Source organism: Ylistrum balloti, unplaced genomic scaffold (assembly GCF_031769215.1).
Source record: "Ylistrum balloti isolate Yb309-2 unplaced genomic scaffold, AGI_CSIRO_Ybal_v1 Utg370682, whole genome shotgun sequence".
Classification (NCBI taxonomy): Eukaryota; Metazoa; Mollusca; class Bivalvia; order Pectinida; family Pectinidae; genus Ylistrum; species Ylistrum balloti.
In genome coordinates, this window is record NW_026782411.1 from 338,855 (window position 1) to 354,331 (window position 15,477).

General features: G+C 36.2%; 1 protein-coding gene across 1 annotated transcript in view; it reads right to left on the reverse strand.

Annotated features, from left to right (window-relative positions):
• The window catches only part of LOC132557506 (probable phospholipid-transporting ATPase IIB), a 32,731-nt gene that overhangs the window by 15,725 nt on the left and 1,529 nt on the right, over positions 1–15,477 (reverse strand). The window contains exons 2-8 of the mRNA XM_060222001.1: positions 10,352–10,525; positions 8,381–8,522; positions 7,959–8,072; positions 7,106–7,273; positions 6,667–6,813; positions 5,104–5,184; positions 1,544–1,693 (exon numbers count right to left, since the gene is read on the reverse strand). Coding sequence (XP_060077984.1) covers positions 1,544–1,693; positions 5,104–5,184; positions 6,667–6,813; positions 7,106–7,273; positions 7,959–8,072; positions 8,381–8,522; positions 10,352–10,525 — 976 coding nt within the window. The remainder of the gene's footprint in view (positions 1–1,543; positions 1,694–5,103; positions 5,185–6,666; positions 6,814–7,105; positions 7,274–7,958; positions 8,073–8,380; positions 8,523–10,351; positions 10,526–15,477) is intronic.

Consider the following 15,477-nt stretch of genomic DNA (forward strand, 5'->3'; position numbering starts at 1 on the left):
CAGTACAGGTGAACATGACAACTGACCTTGTTCTGAGGTTTTCAATGTTTATGACATAGTGAGGCTCAGTACAGGTGAACATGACAACTGAACTTGTTCTGAAGTTTTCAATGTTTATGACACAGTGAGGCTCAGTACAGGTGAATATGAGAACTGACCTTGTTCTGAAGTTTTCAATGTTTATGACAAAGTGAGGCTCAGTACAGGTGAATATGACAACTGACCTTGTTCTGACGTTTTCAATGTTTATGACACAGTGAGGCTCAGTACAGGTGAATATGAGAACTGAACTTGTTCTGAAGTTTTCAATGTTTATGACAAAGTGAGGCTCAGTACAGGTGAACATGACAACTGACCTTGTTCTGAGGTTTTCAATGTTTATGACACAGTGAGGCTCAGTACAGGTGAATATGAGAACTGAACTTGCTCTGAAGTTTTCAATGTTTATGACAAAGTGAGGCTCAGTACAGGTGAACATGACAACTGACCTTGTTCTGAGGTTTTCAATGTTTATGACACAGTGAGGCTCAGTACAGGTGAATATGAGAACTGACCTTGTTCTGAGGTTTTCAATGTTTATGACACAGTGAGGCTCAGTACAGGTGAATATGAGAACTGAACTTGCTCTGAAGTTTTCAATGTTTATGACAAAGTGAGGCTCAGTACAGGTGAACATGACAACTGACCTTGTTCTGAGGTTTTCAATGTTTATGACACAGTGAGGCTCAGTACAGGTGAATATGAGAACTGACCTTGTTCTGAGGTTTTCAATGTTTATGACATAGTGAGGCTCAGTACAGGTGAACATGACAACTGACCTTGTTCCGAGGTTTTCAATGTTTATGACATAGTGAGGCTCAGTACAGGTGAATATGAGAACTGACCTTGTTCTGAGGTTTTCAATGTTTATGACATAGTGAGGCTCAGTACAGGTGAATATGAGAACTGACCTTGTTCTGAGGATTCAATGTTTATGACATAGTGAGGCTCAGTACAGGTGAATATGAGAACTGACCTTGTTCTGAGGTTTTCAATGTTTATGACAAAGTGAGGCTCAGTACAGGTGAACATGACAACTGACCTTGTTCTGAGGTTTTCAATGTTTATGACACAGTGAGGCTCAGTACAGGTGAATATGAGAACTGACCTTGTTCTGAGGTTTTCAATGTTTATGACATAGTGAGGCTCAGTACAGGTGAACATGACAACTGACCTTGTTCCGAGGTTTTCAATGTTTATGACATAGTGAGGCTCAGTACAGGTGAATATGAGAACTGACCTTGTTCTGAGGTTTTCAATGTTTATGACATAGTGAGGCTCAGTACAGGTGAATATGAGAACTGACCTTGTTCTGAGGTTTTCAATGTTTATGACATAGTGAGGCTCAGTACAGGTGAATATGAGAACTGACCTTGTTCTGAGGTTTTCAATGTTTATGACATAGTGAGGCTCAGTACAGGTGAATATGAGAACTGACCTTGTTCTGAGGTTTTCAATGTTTATGACATAGTGAGGCTCAGTACAGGTGAACATGACAACTGACCTTGTTCTGAGGTTTTGAAGTATTCATGACACTGCGGGTCTCACTGCCAGTGTACATGACAACACCTAGTGCTGTTCCTGATGCTACCACAGTGTTGGACCACAAGACATTCTCCACACTCAGCGAATCTTCCTCTCCTGTGGTATCTGTCTGTAAGTCAAAGGATGAAATAGGTCAAGGTTATGCCCACAGGGATTGTAAATGTTAAACAAAAGACTGACATTCAACATGATATTGTGACATTGCTTCTGATTGGCTAGTACATGTATCTGCTTGTTATTATCTTCAGGGATAAGTTCTGTTAAAGAAAACAAAAAGGCTATGTTGTGTATTACTGTAGAGTTGTTAATATTTGTGGGTATTTGATTGTGCTATATCCTAGGTTATTCATGACAACATGAAATCAAACATCTCGTAAATATTAAAACACTAAATCAAATTTTCAGAAAATTGATATTATATATTTTAATACATGGATACCAATTTATCAACATGCTCTCCTGTATGTAGCTTTGGTTAAGGCAGCATGGCACTTAATCTATTCACCCTGAACTAGTTCTGACCAGGAAAATGCAAATATCTACCCACTATACTGTAATTTCATACTTAATTACATGAACTTTTGATATCTGACCACCTGACACTGTGATATGTATCTGACCATCTGACACCATATTTATCTGACCACCTTACATTGTGATATTTATCTGACCACCTTACATTGTGATATTTATCTGACCACCTTACATTGTGATATTTATCTGACCACCTGATACTGTGATATTTATCTGACCACCAAATACTGTGATATTTATCTGACCACTTGACACTGCGATATTTATCTGACCATCTGACACTGTGATATTTATCCGACCACCTGACACTGCGATATTTATCTCACCATCTAACACCGTGATATTTATCTCACCATCTAACACCGTGATATTTATCTCACCATCTGACACTGTGATATTTATCTGACCATCTGACACTGTGATATTTATCTGACTACCTGACACTGTGATACATATTTGACCATCTAACACCGTGATATTTATCTCACCATCTAACACCGTGATATTTATCTCACCATCTGATATTGTGATATTTATCTGACCACTTGACACTGCGATATTTATCTGACCACTTGACACTGCGATATTTATCTGACCATCTGACACTGTGATATTTATCTGACCATCTGAAACTGTGATATTTATCTGACCACCTGATATTGTGATATTTATCTGACCACCTGATACTGTGATATTTATCTGACCACTTGACACTGCGATATTTATCTGACCATCTGACACTGTGATATTTATCCGACCACCTGACACTGCGATATTTATCTCACCATCTAACACCGTGATATTTATCTCACCATCTAACACCGTGATATTTATCTCACCATCTGACACTGTGATATTTATCTGACCATCTGACACTGTGATATTTATCTGACCACCTGATATTGTGATATTTATCTGACCACCTGATACTGTGATATTTATCTGACCACTTGACACTGCGATATTTATCTGACCATCTGACACTGTGATATTTATCCGACCACCTGACACTGCGATATTTATCTCACCATCTAACACCGTGATATTTATCTCACCATCTAACACCGTGATATTTATCTCACCATCTGACACTGTGATATTTATCTGACCATCTGACACTGTGATATTTATCTGACTACCTGACACTGTGATACATATTTGACCATCTAACACCGTGATATTTATCTCACCATCTAACACCGTGATATTTATCTCACCATCTGATATTGTGATATTTATCTGACCACCTGATACTGTGATATTTATCTGACCACTTGACACTGCGATATTTATCTGACCACTTGACACTGCGATATTTATCTCACCATCTGACACTGTGATATTTATCCGACCACCTGACACTGCGATATTTATCTCACCATCTAACACCGTGATATTTATCTCACCATCTGACACTGTGGTATTTATCTGACCATCTGACACTGTGATATTTATCTGACCACCTGACACTGCGATATTTATCTGACTACCTGACACTGTGATATTTATCCGACCACCTGACACTGCGATATTTATCTCACCATCTAACACCGTGATATTTATCTCACCATCTGACACTGTGACATTTATCTGACCACCTGACACTGTGATATTTATCCGACCATCTGACATTGTGATATTTATCTGACCATCTGACACTGTGATATTTATCTAGCTACTTGACACTGTGATATTTATTTGACCACTAGACACTGTGATATTTATCTGACCACCTGACATTGAGATATTTATCTGACTACCTGACAATGTGATATTTATCTGACCATCTGACACTGTGATATTTATCTGACCACCTGATACTGTGATATTTATCTGACCATCTGACACTGTGATATTTATCTGACCATCTGACACTGTGATATTTATCTGACCACTAGACACTGTGATATTTATCTGACCACCTGACACTGTGATATTTATCTGACCATCTGACACTGTGATATTTATCTGACCACTAGACACTGTGATATTTATCTAGCTACTTGACACTGTGATATTTATCTGACCACCTGACACTGCGATATTTATCTGACTACCTGACACTGTGATATTTATCCGACCACCTGACACTGCGATATTTATCTCACCATCTAACACCGTGATATTTATCTCACCATCTGACACTGTGACATTTATCTGACCACCTGACACTGTGATATTTATCCGACCATCTGACATTGTGATATTTATCTGACCATCTGACACTGTGATATTTATCTAGCTACTTGACACTGTGATATTTATTTGACCACTAGACACTGTGATATTTATCTGACCACCTGACACTGATATTTATCTGACCACCTGACAATGTGATATTTATCTGACCATCTAACACCGTGATATTTATCTGACCACCTGACATTGTGATATTTATCTCACCATCTAACACCGTGATATTTATCTGACCATCTGACACTGTGATATTTATCTGACCACCTGACACTGTGATATTTATCTGACCACCTGACACTGTGATATTTATCTGACCATCTGACACTGTGATATTTATCTGACCACTAGACACTGTGATATTTATCTAGCTACTTGACACTGTGATATTTATTTGACCACTAGACACTGTGATATTTATCTGACCACCTGACAATGTGATATTTATATGACTACCTGACAATGTGATATTTATCTGACTACCTGACAATGTGATATTTATCTGACCACATGACACTGTGATATTTATCTGACCACTAGACACTGTGATATTTATCTGACCATCTGACACTGTGATATTTATCTGACCATCTGTCACTGTGATATTTATCTGACCACCTGACACTGATATTTATCTGACCACATGACACCATAACATTTATCTGACCAATTGATACTGTGAAGTTTATCTGACCACCTCACACTGTATGATATATTACATATATATATATGTCTTATTATTTTTTCTAGCACTTGCTATTCTTCTGACAAAGTAAAAAGTTCTCAACAAACCCGTTTGAAGGTTCCTACAAAGCTATGAATGTCCTTCTGTGGGGCTTCAGCATACACCTGGGCCTTGATATCTAGTATATCCTGCAAAAGAATCGTAGGAAAAAAGGTGAGTCACTAAAACTCTTTAACAATCAAGGACTACTACAAAAGAAATGATTATTTAGGTGAGGTCACTCAAACTCTTATTATATCAAGAACCATTACAACAAAAAGGTTTTCTGTATGGCCAGTCTGATGCATTGTTACCCACCACATAACACACATCTTACTTCACTAGACATGAGGCTCTGTGTGTTCTGTATGGCCAGTCTGACCCATTTTTACCCACCACATAACACACAACTTACCACATCAGACATGAGGCTCTGTGTGTTCTGTATGGCCAGTCTGACCGTTACCCACCACGTAACACACAACTTACCACATCAGACATGAGGCTCTGTGTGTTCTGTATGGCCAGTCTGATCCTTTTTTACCCACCACATAACACACAACTTACCACATCAGACATGAGGCTCTGTGTGTTCTGTATGGCCAGTCTGATGCATTGTTACCCACCACATAACACACATCTTACATCACTAGACATGAGGCTCTGTGTGTTCTGTATGGCCAGTCTGACCCATTGTTACCCACCACATAACACACAACTTACCACATCAGACATGAGGCTCTGTGTGTTCTGTATGGCCAGTCTGACCCATTTTTACCCACCACATAACACACAACTTACCACATCAGACATGAGGCTCTGTGTGTTCTGTATGGCCAGTCTGATGCATTGTTACCCACCACATAACACACATCTTACTTCACTAGACATGAGGCTCTGTGTGTTCTGTATGGCCAGTCTGACCCATTTTTACCCACCACATAACACACAACTTACCACATCAGACATGAGGCTCTGTGTGTTCTGTATGGCCAGTCTGACCCATTTTTACCCACCACGTAACACACAACTTACCACATCAGACATGAGGCTTTGTGTGTTCTGTATGGCCAGTCTGACCCATTTTTACCCACCACATAACACACAACTTACCACATCAGACATGAGGCTCTGTGTGTTCTGTATGGCCAGTCTGACCGTTACCCACCACATAACACACAACTTACCACATCAGACAGGAGGCTCTGTGTGTTCTGTATGGCCAGTCTGACCGTTACCCACCACATAACACACAACTTACTACGTTATTCATGATGCTCTTTGTGTTCTCTATGGCCAGTCTGACCCATTCAAGGTTAATTTCAATGGCCACCACACACACACCTACAGCTGTCCAGTTCACCCATATCTTAAAATCTTATCATTTATTCAATGAAAGTCTGGCAGGATTAATTTTTCGTTTTTCATCTTTTCATTGAATCACTCTAGCCATAGTAAAATGTTCAACCATGAACATATTTTCCCTGACTTTCGTGGAATTAAGAAATTTGACTGACATTTCAACACAAAATTCCCTGACCTTTCACTGACACTGAAATAATAATACATTTCCCTGACTTTTATCAATACCAACCCTGCCATTGTTACCCTCAATCTAACACACAACTTACTACATTAGACATGAGGCTCTGTGTGCTTTGTACAGCCAAACGGAGTTTCCAGTCTGTCTCACCATCAAGTTGGTCAGTCCTGATAAAACAGGCACCTCCATGTTCTGTTGTTCGTAGGAATATCATGTCTGCTGGCACACGTTGGTTCTGTGACAGAGGTCAAAGTTCAAATGTGAAGATAAATACAATAATATCGCAATATTACACCATTATAAGGTCATTCCATTTGCAACAGTAAAAGGATTAGACTACAATTAATTGCAGAAAAGTTTACGTAACAAATCTTTTGAAAATCTTAAAGAAAAACAGCACTTGACATATAAGTAACTTATTTCATTTGCATAAAAGTTATTGTTATGTGAAAAGTTTGAAAAAGAACCAACATTTAAGAAAACATAAATTTGGCTATATGTAATGTGGAGATCAGGGAATATCATACCTTTTCTACTGCAATAAGATCTCCAACTTTTATATCTGAACTGGGGATAACCACAAAACCATCCCTGTTCAGTTTACTGTACTTTTGAGAGTTGGCCTCCTTGTCTCTACGATACCTTCTATAATCATCCAACGCCTCTCGACACATGGTCACAAACAACACAAACCCCTGAAAATATACATAGAGACACATTGTCACAAACAACACAAACCCCTGAAAATATACATAGAGACACATTGTCACAAACAACACAAACCCCTGAAAATATACATAAAGACACATGGTCACAAACAACACAAACCCCTGAAAATATACATAGAGACACATGGTCACAAACAACACAAACCCCTGAAAATATACATAGAGACACATGGTCACAAACACAAACCCCTAAAAATATACATAAAGACACATGGTCACAAACACAAACCCCTGAAAATATACATAGAGACACATAGTCACAAACACAAACCCCTGAAAATATACATAAAGACACATAGACACAAGCAACACAAAGCAAACTTAATGATATACATACCAGCAGTTTCTATATATCCAGTATAAACACTGATGATATACTAACCAGTGGTCACTTTATATCTAGTATAAACACTATTGATATACTGACCAGTGGTCACTTTATATCCAGTATCAACACTAATGCTATACTGACCAGTGGTCACTATATATCCAGTATTAACACTAATGATATACTGACCAGTGGTCACTAAATATCCAGTATAAACACTGATGATATACTGACCAGTGGTCACTATATATCCAGTATAAACACTGATGATATGCTGACCAGTGGTCACTTCATGTCCAGTATATACACTATTGATATACCTACCAGTGGTCCCCAATAGGTATATAGGTAGCCAATCTTGATTTCAGGTATAAACTGTGATGATGCCATAACCAGGAAATATAAGTTCAGGAAAAACTTGAACTGTTCAAACAGCACCTAAAATTAAACATTTAATTACATACACTGTTTGTTATGTTCATAATAGACTTATTACCGACATCATAAAAACTCACACTTGTATCAAGTTTAAGGGTAATAAGACATAGCCAATAGATGCAATTGAATCAGAGAAAAATCTTACAACCTGCACCTTCAAAGATGAAGTAATATATGGAAAAGAAAAGAAAAGTAAAGACATTCTTTGTGTTAACAACAAATTTCCTGTAACAGTGATCATTAGAGGACACAGTGTGTGATACTCCATGGTATAACTCAATACCAATAGATTCATAAATCATATATACCTTTGGTATGAATGTGATGATACTGTATTTTTGGTTTCTGATGACATTTTTGGGAAATTTTACATCCAAGCTTTTCTCTAAGCCAATTGGGACCACCCGTGCTTTGTATTCTTTCCTCCTCCGACATAGTCTCTCCCAGCACCTGTTGCACATAGTAACACTATATAGTTATACGACATAAACTCAACAATCAAGCATGTCACTGACAAAGACTGCCAGAACATGGAAAAGAGATACCCTATTATGATCAGTCCATGCAAACACTTTTGTGACTCAGCCTGTGTCCATTAAGCTATACCATGATAAAAAAATTTAGTTGTACAAAAGACTAGATATCATTACATGTATGTTTGATCTTAGTTAAAGGCATTAAAACACTTGAGTGACTCAGATCAGGTGCTAAGATGTGATTGCACCGACTTGCAATAAACATAAAGCTATGAAACACTGAAGGTATTGATCGCTTGTTAGTGAAGCAGTTACAACAAACTGAAATTGTCACCATGTGTAACAGATGGTTGGCCAATAAAATCCCTTCTACCTGTATATCGTAACACAGTCTTATCATTGACTTTATGTGACTAGCTTTGAATAAATGGAGATAACCTAAGCAACCTTCAACACACCTTACATAATTCACATCTTATACTCTGTAAATTTTAAATAAAGTTTACAGACCCAAGAAGTGCACAACAGGTAAGTGAAATACAAAGTTTAGATCACAGTAAGTAATATAATACATAGCATGAAAGCTGACAGTGGCTGGAATATAAACAATGATAAAAGCACAAGTAAACAGGGTAATTTTCTGCTATTTTAGGTATAAACATCTTATGACAACAGTAAAAACAGAAATCAATTCTAGGGACATGGATCAAACAAAAACTACATCATTCTCCTTTGTTGTGATGTAGTTGTTGATCGTTGACAGTTTAATCAATACTTAGCAACACAATTTGTTTTCTAGTAATCCTCACAAAAAGATACATATGTTGTTTCCTTGCTGGATTTATTAACCAATGAACAGCCAGCTTGATCATTTTTTGATTGGGTCTCCCTGAAGTAGCTTCCTTACTAGACTTGATGCAAGACAACTGGACAAGGGCAATTTTTAATAAACTTTGGTCGTTACTGTGTATCCTTTGTCTGGATACTGTCAAATATCCAGGGCAATTGAAGAATAGGAAAACTAAATATAGAAGTCAATCACAACAGACTCAGAATAAGTAGACTTTTATCAATTAAAAAATGTCTACTGGTTTCGCCTGAACAGTGGGCATCTTTAGGGCGATATTTTGACAGAATTGTTTCCTGAAGTATTAGAAATTGGGGGAAGATTATCATTGTTGTGTGTGACCTATTACAATAGATATCATATGATTATCCATAAACCATAACTCTGATATTCTACGTCTTTTTATATCGTTCAATCATGGTTATCCTTATAATTTTTGCATGAAAATTGAAATAAACATTTATCATTTTGAATTACAGAGGGTGAATATACTATACAATAGTACCTCTAATATGGTTGCCTGTAGGTACATATTGTTTTAAACAGAAACATATCTATACAGTCATTGACATCTAATCTTTATACATATTCATCAAGGCATATGGTGATATGGATGCCAACTGGTAACACAATCTTCTGTAGTCCAGTTCTGTTATTGACTTGTTTCTAAAGTATGCTTCCCAGACTGCTGTTCAGTTGTGTATAAATAGTGGTGTCTAATGAATTGGTATCATTGATATTAAAGGTGAACTTAGATGTTGGGTGGTTTGAGTTCATGACTTTACAGAAGAAGGCAAGGTCTGCTCTTGTGTGTTCATGTAAAGAAAATTCCGTCTATGTAACAGACCAATAGTATTTTTGCTTTTTGTATAAAGATTAGAAATAAAACTCGCTTATAAACAACAACATTGTTACAAAAATAATTAATACATGCATTTACAAACAGGAGAAGATACCTGGAGCAGAGGTTAGACCAGCCTCCTGTCAGGAAGTAGGCAATCCTACTCTGGTTTGGATTTCTGTAGCGTCTATTGACAAGGGAATCGTTCTCATCCATGTCAAACCCAATCGTGTCCCCATAAATCAGCGGTGCCTCATCTGTGCCAGAGTCTTCATAGTCGGACGGCAGTCTAACAATCATATAGAAAAAATTATATTCATTTAGCAATAACCAATGTACAATGTCATTTTGTTAAGGTGTATACCAGTAGTTAACAATAACCTTCCTTGCACACTTTTCACAAAGGAAATACAGCACTGAAATGTGTTTGTGCAACATTGCAGTTTCTGTATGTTGTTTATAAAACAATAATGGTGAAAGAGAAAATTCATTATTGTGCTAATTTGCAAAAAATTCATAATGTACTGAAATTTGATTGCACAAAAACTAATTATGTTTACATTATTTGGGATACAGACAGACCATTATGTTGTAATATTATTTCAATCACAATTAGGGAAGTTTTTCCTTCGACTGCCATTCATATGTAACAGAACTAAGTAAACCACAAGTAACTACATTTTACAGCACAAGTGAAACCTCTTCGTTGATAACCATGACATATGAACTAACAATATTGATTTGGTGTAAAGCTGATGTGATAACATTGTGTAGGAAGGGGAGATAACCATAAAGTAAATTATACATTATTGACCAAGTTTAACAGAGACCATTTTACCACCTAAATGGTAAATACTACTCTGGTTTATAATGTTAAAATGTTAAACAGCAGAATTTGTTAATCACTTAAAGATTCAATCTAATCCAACCTAATCCCACTTTGTGTATTTGGATGAAGACTCATTAATCTGTTGTACTGTCTACAGAAAAACCAAGGACATCACTTTAAGGTGACTGTCTACAGAAAAACCAAGGACATCACTTTAAGGTGACTGTCTACCCAAGGACATCACTATAGGGTGACAGTCTACAGAAAAATCCAGGATATCCCTGTAGGGTCACTGTCTACAAAAAAACCTAGGATAGGCCTGTAGGGTCACTGTCTACAGAAAAACCTAGGATATCCCTGTAGGGTCACTGTCTACAAAAAAACCTAGGATAGGCCAGTAGGGTGACTGTCTACAAAAAACCTAGGATAGGCCTGTAGGGTCACTGTCTACAAAAAAAACTAGGATATCCCTGTAGGGTCACTGTCTACAGAAAAACCTAGGATATCCCTGTAGGGTGACTGTCTACAAAAAAACCTAGGATATCCCTGTAGGGTGACTGTCTACAAAAAAACATAGGATATCCCTGTAGGGTCACTGTCTACAAAAAACCTAGGATATCTCTGTAGGGTCACTGTCTACAAAAAAACATAGGATATCCCTGTAGGGTCACTGTCTACAAAAAACCTAGGATATCCCTGTAGGGTGACTGTCTACAAAAAAACCTAGGATATTCCAGTAGGGTGACTGTCTACAAAAAACCTAGGATAGGCTGGTAGGGTGACTGTCTACAAAAAAACCTAGGATAGGCCTGTAGGGTGACTGTCTACAGAAAAACCTAGGATATCCCTGTAGATTTAAAGGTTGATTGTCTATAGAAAATCCAGGATATTCCTGTAGGGTGATTGTCTACAAAAAAAAACCATGATATGATCATATCCCTGTAGGGTGACTGTTCACAGAAAAACCCAGCATATCCCTATAACGTCACTGTCTACAGAAAATCCCAGGATATCCCTGTAGAGTAATTGTCTATAGAAAAACCCAGGATGTCCCTGTAGGGTGATTGCCTGCAGGAAAATTCAAGATGACACTATTGGGTGATTGCATAAGACAAACAAGGATGACACTGTATTGTGATTGTCCACACAAAACAAATGGATGTCCCTGTATGGTGATTATCTACAGAAAAACCAAGGATTTCCCTGTTTGGCAAAATTTCAGGATCCTTTGCTAACAAATAATTTGCAAAACATATGTTGGTAAATTTCTTAAGTCTTACACCTAACAAATATCGATGAGAGCAACAAACATTAAAGTAGTGTAGTAAATAATCCTCACAGAATTTCTCCAATCTTTCCAACATATTATTATCCTAATGGCAGACAATGACAGATGAAAGTGATATTTCCATAGCAGTACACGTCCACAACAGGATGTCGGCGAAATTCTAGTGTTCCTAAATTCATTCTTTATATACTACAGGATTCAGATCAGTAATCATGACACAGATGCGTTGAAGCATGACCATGTAAATGTTTCGCTCTCTACTTAGGTATTCAATTCTCCTACCATCTGAATAAAAGTGCATTACTTCATAACCACTATTGACAGTTTACAGTTTCCGACCTTTACATGTACATATGTACTCCTTTGTTGTATTGTATTGGTTTGTCTTCAGTGTACAGATGTGTAAGACCAGTTGTCCCCCAAAGCTATAGAATTTACATTAAATTCAATATTACACTACTGAAATTATGAAAATAATGTATACATAAATAACATATCATTAACCAACACAAGATATATATCTAATGATTATATATTCTTTAAGTCTTTAAAGTAAAGTTATTTTAAGTTTTATTATATTCTAGGTATAGTATAAATAGTGACCTAATTAAAGTGTAATATTTTTTTCTAAAATTATGAATGATGATTATCAATCCTGAATTTATACATGTATTTCAAAATCCCAGAAAATTTGTTGCTAAAATATAAAAAAACATAAATTACAGAAAAACTGTTTGTCTCAACGATTACTGGTACTATTAAATTTTTTAGCTATGTTTATTTCCCAAAGATCAGCCAGGACAAAAATGGATCAGACTATGGATAAAATACCACTACAGCTGTAGCATATTTCTACAATCGTTTTTATGTAATACTTATTAACAATGGTGTATGTTATCATCATATACACAGTTCTCTTTTACAATCAATGGCCAGGCGCTGGAATCTATTGATTACGTTTGTAACTCAATCTTTTCTCGGTTAAACCATTTAATACATCCTTTATTGGTATACATCCCCATGTAAAGTAAAAAGTATAGTCTATCTTTAACTAATTACAGAAACAGACTCAACATCTCTGTAAAATAGCTGAGTGTCTTATGTGTGTATAAGGAATATAGTTATATAACAACAGTGTTTTCTGCTACATTAAGTGAAAAACATGACGGTAGGTACCATTGACCTGTTTTCTTATCTTGTTACGATATAATAAAATATCTTCAGATCAGTAAGTAAAAAAATTCTGTAGGACCTAGATGGTGATCTGTGGGATGATAACAATGACACCATTAGTTTAATACACCCTGGAGTGTTTTCTGTTGACTTTGCCAGTCAGAAATTGAATGTCATGTCATAATGTGGAGAGTGATGTTACATCATGAATTGAAAATGGTGAAATAAGATAACTGCCCACATTTGATTTTTGACCTCCACATTATAATTTCTAAATCTTTCAAAATGTAATTTTTGTGAGTTATATGACAGAAGATTAAATTTGTTTTCATTTTATATGATTAAACCTGTCTTATAAAATCATCTCAGACTTGTTTCCTAAAATCTCTACAAAATTCATGCTATTGTAAAATACTAGTCATCAAAATGTTAGAAGAAAAAGCTGTGACTTGGGCTAACAAAAAAGATACTATATACAGGATTTAATCCCATAACACATCTGTAAGTAAATCAATACATTTCTGTACACTACTACACACTACTGTAGACTAATTAAATGGTTCTCCTAATGACATTTATACCTAGAGGCCAGTTGACATTTAGTATATATACAGTATATCATGCCTGTTATTTAGTAGCTGTGCACTTATCAGGTTATATGAAATACTTCTAAAGCTAAATCCAGAATACAACATATTAACACGCTTTTCAGTCAACAACAACCCTTACTAAACATACTACCATTAGTCTTACATGGTGCAACTCAAACAATTAGTTCATGATACTAAGACAAAATTACATAACATTGAAATGTGCATACATATCACTGACTCTATACCTAAATAGATTGTCTCAATCTCCCTACTATAACATACTACTGAAACACAAACTTGAACAAAAGTATTATGTCATTGCTGTTCTTCTTTTTTCATATTGTAAATGCTTTACTTGATATCAAAAAGGTTTTACATAAATCTAGGTATGTTTTGCACTCTAGACACTGAACGTATATCATATATGAATATACACATATATATGTAAACATAAAAGGCCAACAAGGCAAATAAACTTGATTATCGCTAACATTTTCAAACCGTGTCTCAGCTATCTATTTATTTGCCTTGTTGGCCTTTTATGTTCACATATTTAAACGATACACAATGTTCTCATCTAATTGAACTATATATATACATAATATCATTGACATTAAATGGCTCTGAATGGGATGGGACAGAACGGACAGACATGGGTAATACTATATCCCACTTGGTCACCCCTCAACCAATCTTTGGCAAGAGGCAAAACAATTTTAGCTACTGCACAGGCAGCATTCTGCTGCAATCCGCAATTCCAGTTCTGCAAAATTCTGGTAAGATTTACAGTACACAAACTTTCTTTTACAATTTCATTAACATAACTTCTGACATAACATAACAAAGTCTGACCCACCATTGTAAAATTCTAAAAGCAACATCTCCAATTAAATCCCATAGGGAGCCTCATATCTTGTTACTAATTTGGTCATGATAAGTGAGCTTACCATAGCGCATTTGAGGGACACTGGGCAGCAATGAACTGTTCATAGACCAAAACAATTTTGGACATTTTATTCAAAGCATATGGTACAATACCTAGATAATTAAACCAGTCTATAATTAACTTTCATATTCATGTCTCCTGTAATTGCTTTTATTGCAATGTGAAGTTATTAAAAAGCTTGCAAGGCTTTTTGTAAAGATGACCTAATCATCGAATTCAAAACTTTATGATAGTTTGATAAACATGTAATACAAAAGTGTAGCTGTGTACATTACCCTACACATAGACAGAATAAACTGTATACAAGCTAAAAAGTCATCATTTTAAAGCAACAAATGTTCATTATGAAAATCAATCTAATTCATAGCAACTGATTTTTGATATTTTGCTTTGATCTTGAAGATTAGCTTAC